General features: G+C 53.4%; 2 protein-coding genes across 2 annotated transcripts; both read left to right on the forward strand.

Annotated features, from left to right (window-relative positions):
- Positions 1 to 2111: 2111 nt before the first annotated feature.
- On the forward strand, positions 2112 to 5372 carry LOC121404198. Its single transcript, XM_041593432.1, has 2 exons — positions 2112 to 2219; positions 3441 to 5372. The coding sequence occupies exons 1-2, from the start codon at positions 2112 to 2114 to the stop codon at positions 5370 to 5372; spliced, it is 2040 nt and encodes a 679-aa protein (XP_041449366.1).
- A 158-nt stretch (positions 5373 to 5530) lies between these two features.
- Positions 5531 to 7142, forward strand: LOC121404199. The gene is made up of 2 exons (XM_041593433.1): positions 5531 to 6532; positions 6669 to 7142. Exons 1-2 carry the CDS (start codon positions 5531 to 5533, stop codon positions 7140 to 7142), a joined length of 1476 nt encoding a protein of 491 aa, XP_041449367.1.
- The last annotated feature ends 786 nt before the right edge of the window (positions 7143 to 7928 follow it).

Here is a 7928-nt window from a genome sequence, read left to right on the forward strand (position 1 = left end):
ACAACCCCGAAATATATACGAGAAGAAATTGGAACTGCCTATCGTCTTTATCTTTGGGAACTGATCCTGGGACTTCGCAACGCCTCTGCGCTCAAATATTGGTCCTTCGAGCCGGATTTACTGCTTCCCCAAAAGCTTCTCCAGCCTTCGAGCACGGCATCGCCTTCACCAGGAAATCACAAGATAAGTACGCTTGCCTTCTTTACCATAAACCGCCTCCATTTAGCGGTTTGTGCTCCAGAGAAAATTCCGCGAGTTCAAAGTGCCGCGACCGAAGTACATATATATAGTCTTATATATGTACTCTCGCCATCTCCGTTATCCGTAGTGCTTCCAACTTCGCCACCGCCATATTATCGGCAATTCCGGCCGTTCTCCGGTACTTCACTTCGAATTACCAGTAATACGGTAGTTTTTCGTCGGTTTCTTGTGTCCGTCCATAACTCGCGGACAAATTATTTACCAAAATAATTAATTATTTAATACAATATATTAAATAAAAGTGTATTCCGCGCCTATGTATGTACGCACATTCCAGCCCATGAGAGCAGCTTGCGTACATACACACACACATACATTAATATTTTTCTAGTGTGTCCCCCCCAATAGGAAAGCACTGCAAGTTCAAGTGAATTCACACACACCTACATTGATATACAGGTCTCCAAGAGCATTCCATCCGCACCCTACCCTAATACAATATACACTGGCACACTCCAAGTGCAAGTGAACACACACACATACCAACCTATATACACAGTACAGCAGCAATAAAAGTATCCATCCAGCTACCTGTGTTTTCTTAATTAAATTTATTATTTATTTTATTTATTTATTTATTACATTTACTTGCATAGTTGGCTCCCAACTATATACATACATACACACATTCAACAAAAATACCAAATAATTAAATACCGCATTCCACCACTCCGCGCAAGTGCCATATTTGAAAATCCGCGATTAAGTGAAATTCGTGCCCTCCAGCCACTTTTCGCAAGGTCCCAATTTCTCCCACATTCTCCAGAGTCCAAATTAATTACTCGCGACCAAGGCACGGCGCATTTTCCGTAATTACTTGGCAATTTACCTTACAAATTGGCAAATTGTGTTGCGTGTTTTGATATTTTTTTTGTTCCGAGAGTGAGAGGTGGCCCAAAAACTATCGGCATCCGAACCCGGTGTTCATCCGAATAGGAAAAAAAAAAATTAGTTAAATAATTAAATACTCCGACCACGTCCAAGAAAAACCTCCAAGTCTTTTTTTGTTCACAAACAAAAAAATATTTTTTTTGTTTTGACAAAGAAGTTATTGTTGTTCCGTTTCTGTGAGGTGTCCGTGCCTGCTTCCATTGCTTCCTTCCATCCGATAGTAACCCAGTTCCGCTCACGACTGCGTCAAGGGGTAAACGGAGGAGCATCGCACAGTCAATATTTCCAAATATTGCTACTCCAGTGTGACCGTTCCTCTCCTCAGCTCGGCTCAATATAGGGTCACTCATTGTTTGAGATTTCTCACCTACAGGTGACCTCAAACAATCCGAGTCGTTCCGATTATTGCCTTCCAGCTAGCTTGAGGCCTTTTGTCTGATAGTCCGTGTTTGGGTTACGGGTGTTTCCTGACGGTTCCGAGTCAACTCTATTCAGACCAGTCTGCAGTCCCTCACAGACTTCCAAAAAAAAACCGATTTTTTCTTGCGTGGGTCCTTTTAAATTATGCCAACAGGTCACAAGGACGGCAAACAACTTTTGCCTGTGACCTCGTCCAACCGGCTACGCACCTCGTCCGCCTCCGGAACTACTCCGACACAGCCAATCAAGGCATCCCTCACTCCGAGAGCAGCCAGTAGCAGCCCTGCTACAAGGACCAAATCGGTCCTATTCCCGTCTCCGGTGACCCTTAAGGTTCCATCGGTGACTAAACAGGATCCGAAAGGCTGCATCACTAGTCCCGTCAGCTCTCGCCACTTCACCACAATGGCTCAATCCGCCACCTCTGCCGCTCGGACCAAGTTGGTAGCCGCCATTGGCCGACTATCCCACCTGGCAGAGCGTATCACTTCCGCCCCATCCGCCCCTCTGTCCGAGGTCCGCCGAGCCAAATCCTCAGCATGTGGACGGACGTCGAGGCCGAATACAAGGCCTGTTCCGCGGTGATGGCTGACGAGGATCCAGAAATCCAAGCGGACATCCGGGAAACATATGGCGAATGCTATGGGGTATTTGAGCAGTGTCTCAGCGACCTCAATGCCCAGCTGGCCCCCTCCGCAGTCCTTCCTCCCGCACAGCCAGTCCAACAGGGCGGCTGTCGACTGCCTCCCGTCAATATTGAGGTTTTCGCAGGGGACTACGTCCGCTGGCCCACATTCCGGGATCTGTTCACCGCGGTCGTGATAAACAATCCAAAATTATCTCCGGTAGAGAAGTTATACTACCTCACCGAGAAGACCAGGGGCGACCCAAAGGCCATTGTAGAAAAGTCCCCCCTCACGAATGACGGTTTCGAGTCCGCCTGGTTGGCTCTCCGCAGCCGATATGAGAACAATCGGCTTCTGGTGACCAACCAAATTAACATTCTCCTCTTCTTGCCCCGCGTAACTTCCGAATGCAGTCGGGCTTTGAAGGAACTTCAAAGTACGATGCAGGGAGTCCTAAATGCGCTAGCGGTCTCCAACGTTTGCACGGACAATTGGGATAGTCTGCTTGTAACTATCTGCGCTTCAAAGTTGCCGAAGCTAAGCCGCGCCTTATGGGAAGCGTCCGTGACGGACAAGAAGGAAGTGCCGCCCTGGAAGGAAATCGACTCCTTCCTTACTCAGCGCTATTTGACGCTCGAAGCTATTGAGAGCGACCCTTCCACTTCCCGAGTGGCTACGAATCCGCCACCCTCCCAAGGCAGCCAGAATCCATCCACTTCTTGCAGCCGATCCAATCCATTCCGGTCGCACGGCAGTTCGGTGCCGAACAAGGTTCTTTCTTTCAAGAACCAAGTGAGTCCGAAGAAGAGGACGTGTGATCTCTGTTCCAAGGAGAATCACCCGATCCGACTATGTCCGCGCTTTCTCAACATGTCCGCTGATGCACGTTCCAATTGCATCAAGACAAAACAGCTGTGCCTAAATTGCTTCGCAAGAGGCCATCAGCTTCGCGACTGCTCAAGCAGCCACAATTGTTCCACTTGTGGAGCCAGGCATCACACGCTTCTGCATCGTTCCGCGCCTCCGTCCAACATGGCAGCTTCGACATCCGCCCAAACCCCCAGCTCGTCCGATTCTCAGCCCAACGTACAGAGCTATTTCTCTTCCAGCACAAATACCGTTCTTCTGGGCACAGCAGTCATTAATATTTGCCACCTGGGGACCAATTTCCGTGCCCGCGCTCTGATCGACTCAGGCTCCGAAGCGACGTTCATCACTGAACGCCTCTTTAACATCATTAAGCCACCGTTCGAAGCTATCCAGGAACAAGTCGCGGGTTTAAACCAAACCGTAGCGGCTGAGGCGCAAAAGCGTTGCCACTTCATGATCGGGGCCGCCTCCAGGCCGGGCCTCAAGATCGAGACCACGGCATATGTTCTGCCTCAATTAGCAGGCAACCTTCCTTCATATCCGATACCGCAGCACTTCTTGGAGAACCTTCCAAACCTCCAATTGGCAGACCCTTCCTTCCACCGAAGCTCGCAGATTGATGTGCTTCTAGGCGCTGACATCCTTCCTGCTATCCTGTTGAGCGGCTTCCAGTCTGCCATTTGTGGCTCGCTGCTGGGACAAGAGACCATCTTCGGATGGGTCCTATCCGGTCCGGTATCAGCTGACTCGGCTCGGACGGTTTCCGCCTTCACCACGAAGCTCTCGTTTAATTCGGATGTCCGACTCGAGAAGCTTCTCACCAAATTCTGGGAGGTGGAGGACCTTCCGGGGAGACCGACGAGCGAGTCCGATTCAGTGTGCGAGGAAAACTTCCTCCAGACCACTAAACGAACCCCCGATGGGAGATACGTGGTTACTCTCCCTTTCAAGTGTCCAGAAAAAGTCGAGCTAAGCCACTCCAGAAGCGCGGCCAAGGCCCAGTTCCTTAGAAACGAGCAGCGGCTGCAGCGGAACTTGCCGCTCAAGAAGCAGTACGACTCCGTCATTCAGGAATATTTAGAGCTCGGCCACATGACAGCGGTTACACCTAGTCATGATTCCGGCCATTTCTACCTGCCACATCACGCCGTGTTTAAACCCGACAGCACCACAACCAAATTGCGCGTAGTCTTCAACGCCTCCAGCCCGTCTTCCAACGGGAAAAGCCTCAACGACACGTTGCATGCTGGGCCAGTCCTTCAGTCTGACTTGACCATGCAAATTTTGAGGTGGCGCGTCTTTCGCTACGTTTTCAATGCCGACATCAACAAGATGTATCGGCAAATCCAAGTGGCTTCCCAACACACGCCCTATCAGCGAATACTGTTTCGCGACCGTAACGGGGACGTGTGTGACTACGAGCTCACCACTGTCACTTTCGGAGTCAACTGCGCACCGTACCTCGCCCTCCGCGTCATCAAGCAACTCGCACAAGAGGTGCGTCCACAGCTGCCGATGGCAAGCGTCATCCTGGAGAGCGACATGTACGTGGACGACGTGCTCGCTGGTGCTCACTCTCAGTCTCAGGCAATTTCCGCCATTGCTGAACTACGCGAAGCACTCGACTCTGCAGGGTTTCCGCTCCGAAAGTGGACAGCTAACCATAAGGGCGTCCTGCGCGACATTCCAGTCGACCACTTACTCCGCGCTGACTTCCTAGAGCTGGAAGAGAGTAGCATCGCTAAGACGTTGGGAATCCGATGGCAAGCCAGTGCCGACGAGTTCTTCTTTTCGCCTCCCGCCTTAAACGAGCGAAAATCCTGCACGAAGCGCAATGTGCTGTCCCAGATCGCGCAGCTCTTTGATCCAGCGGGATGGCTTGCCCCCTTCGTCGTCCAAGCGAAAATATTTATGCAGGAGATTTGGTTGAGAGAGTTAGGATGGGATGACGTCCTTTCTAACGATCTGTCTCAAGCCTGGGAGACATTCCTGAAAAGCTTTCCGGCCATCCAAGGGATCCGCATTCCGCGGTGGTTACACGTCTGTCCGATGGCCAAGGTACAGATTCATGGGTTCTGCGACGCGTCTCAACGTGCCTATGGGGCAGCGATTTGCGTCCGAGTTGAGCGTCCGCAGGGCATTGTGTGTACCCTTCTCACAGCAAAAACCCGCGTTGCCCCCGTGAAAACAGTCTCGTTGCCTCGACTCGAGCTGTGCGGAGCTGTCCTTCTGACAGAACTCTCCGTGGCCATCCTTCCTCAAATGCCGCTCGACGCCAGCCAGGTGTACTTTTGGCCTGGTTGAACAGGCCGGCATGTGATTGGACCACTTTTGTAGGGAATCGAGTCGCCAAAATCACTCGCTGTTGGCCCCGCGAACGATGGAGCCACGTCCGATCCGAGGACAACCCGGCCGACCTCGCCAGTCGAGGGCTCGGACCCACTGAACTGGTCGGCAATGACATGTGGTGGCATGGCCCTGCGTGGCTGCGTGGTCCGCAGTCGGAGTGGCCTTGTCCACGAGGCTCAATCCTTGAGACCGACTTGGAGAAACGAGCCGTCAAGGTTCACCACGCCACTGACACCGCCTCGGACATTCTCAGCCGATTTTCCGAATTCGGACGCGCTCTGCGCGTGATCGCCTACGTTCGGCGGTTCGGCCAGCGCGTCAGAGGGCAAGCAGCGCCAGTCCACGTATCCACAGAGCTAGACAATAAAGAGGTCGCTGCAGCTCTCCAAGCTGTCACCATCACGACCCAACGCTTCCATTATACGGCGGAGCATCGCTGTCTTGTAAACAAGCAGCCACTTCCGACTACGAGCTCTCTTCAGAACCTCAATCCGTTCCTGGACCAGAACGGAGTCATGCGGGCATGTGGCCGGGTCCGAGCCTCGGCATCCATGACCTACAACGAGCGGCATCCAATCCTGTTGCCACCCGCATGCCTCCTGGTTCGCCTGCTGGTTCGATTCACCCATCACGTATCCCTACATGGTGGGAACCAGCTGGTCATCCGCCTTCTCCGGGCAACATACTGGATCCCTCGACTACGTCACGTCGTGAGGGCTGTAATCCACTCCTGTAAGGTCTGCGTCATCCATCGCAAGCGACTCCAAACCCAATTAATGGGCGACCTTCCTTCCTCACGAGTTACATTTTCGCGGCCGTTCACATACACCGGAGTCGACTTCGCCGGGCCGTTCGACGTGAAAAGTTTCACAGGACGCGCCTGTCGCATCTCCAAGGGGTATGTGTGCGTTTTCGTTTGTTTTACCACGAAGGCCATCCATTTGGAGGCTACGTCCGACTTGTCCACCGACACTTTCCTAGCCGCCTTCGCCCGGTTCGTCGCGAGACGAGGCTGTCCCCACGAAGTCCACTCCGACAACGGGAGGAATTTTGTCGGCGCATCCCGCTCTCTGGCTGTGGACCTTCTCGAGGCCCTCCGCACTCGGACCTCCGCGGTGTACAGCCAGCAGGGGCTCACGTGGCGATTCATCCCTCCAGGGGCCCCACATATGGGGGGCTTATGGGAAGCGGGTGTGAAGAGCTTCAAGGCTCTTTTCCAACGGTCGATGTGTACTTCCAAATACACATTAGAGGAGTTCGCGACCTTTCTCTCCAATGTCTGAGGACCCAACGGACCCGTTGGCTTTGAGCCCAGGTCATTTTCTGATTGGTGGGCCGCTACTATCCGTGGCAGAGCCCGAAATTCAGGCGAGCGCCTCTTCCATCCTAAACCGCTGGCAACACCTCAAGGCTCTCAACCAGCAATTTTGTTCGCGCTGGAAGACAGAGTACCTGCGAGAGTTGCACAAGCGCAACAAATGGCAGCATCCGACAAGGGACCTCGAGGTTGGAGACCTCGTAGTGATCAAGAAGGAAAACATCCCCTCTCACGAATGGCGTCTCGGCCGTGTTCAGAGCACGTATCCGGGACCCGATGAAAAGGTTCGCGTGGTAGACTTACTCACCGCCTGCGGCCTTATCAAGCGACCGATCACGAAGGTGGTTCTGCTGCCTATGGATTCGGAAGTCCCTTCCACCTACCCTCGCGTAGGCTCCGATCCCTAAGAATCCGCTTAATCCAGCAATAGTATCCGTAGTTCCTAAGCAGTTCCGAAAGCTCCCTTTTCGAATCGTTGACAATCCGTGCCAACACTGTACTAATCCTTCCTTGACTCTTTTCTTCCATCACAGTCATCTTCCGGAGTATAGCCATGGCACCCAAACATTCCGCGCAGTCCCGGGCAAGCCGCAAAGCCGATAGCACACCGGCACGAGGTAGGAGTTCCTCGTTCAAGTGCCGAGTGTGCCCAGGAGTCCACCCGTTGAAGAGTTGCCGAACATTCCTGCGCATGAGCGGCGAGAAGAGGCTACGAGCAGTGTTGTTGCATAAATACTGCTCGAACTGCCTGGCTCACGCCCACTCGGGCAAGGACTGCCGCAGTGGAGACAAGTGCAAGACGTGCGCTAAAAACCACCACACCCTGCTCCACCTTCCAGGACCGCGGCGCCCCGTCGGCTCCTCTTCGGCATCGACGTCTCCACCTACAACCTCCCGCGCAGAGCGACGCCCTCGTCGTCCGGTCAGCCGCCCTGTCCTCTGGGATCCGGCCCCGACAGTGCACTCCTTGCTCCAGCATCGGAGCATTAACGTCCTTCCGACGGCACGGGTGGTCCTCGCGGTGCAACAGAGGACGCACAGCATGGTCGCCCTCATCGATCCCTGTACGCCGGTCAGCTGCATAGACGCCGATGTGGCTCAGGAATTGAAGCTGCCAACCACCTGCATCGGGGATGAGAGAGTGTGCACCGCCATAATCCGGGCTAAGACGGAAGGACTCCAGTGGGAGGCCG

The sequence above is a fragment of the Drosophila obscura genome, unplaced genomic scaffold, assembly GCF_018151105.1.
Source record: "Drosophila obscura isolate BZ-5 IFL unplaced genomic scaffold, ASM1815110v1 contig_188, whole genome shotgun sequence".
Taxonomy (NCBI): domain Eukaryota; kingdom Metazoa; phylum Arthropoda; class Insecta; order Diptera; family Drosophilidae; genus Drosophila; species Drosophila obscura.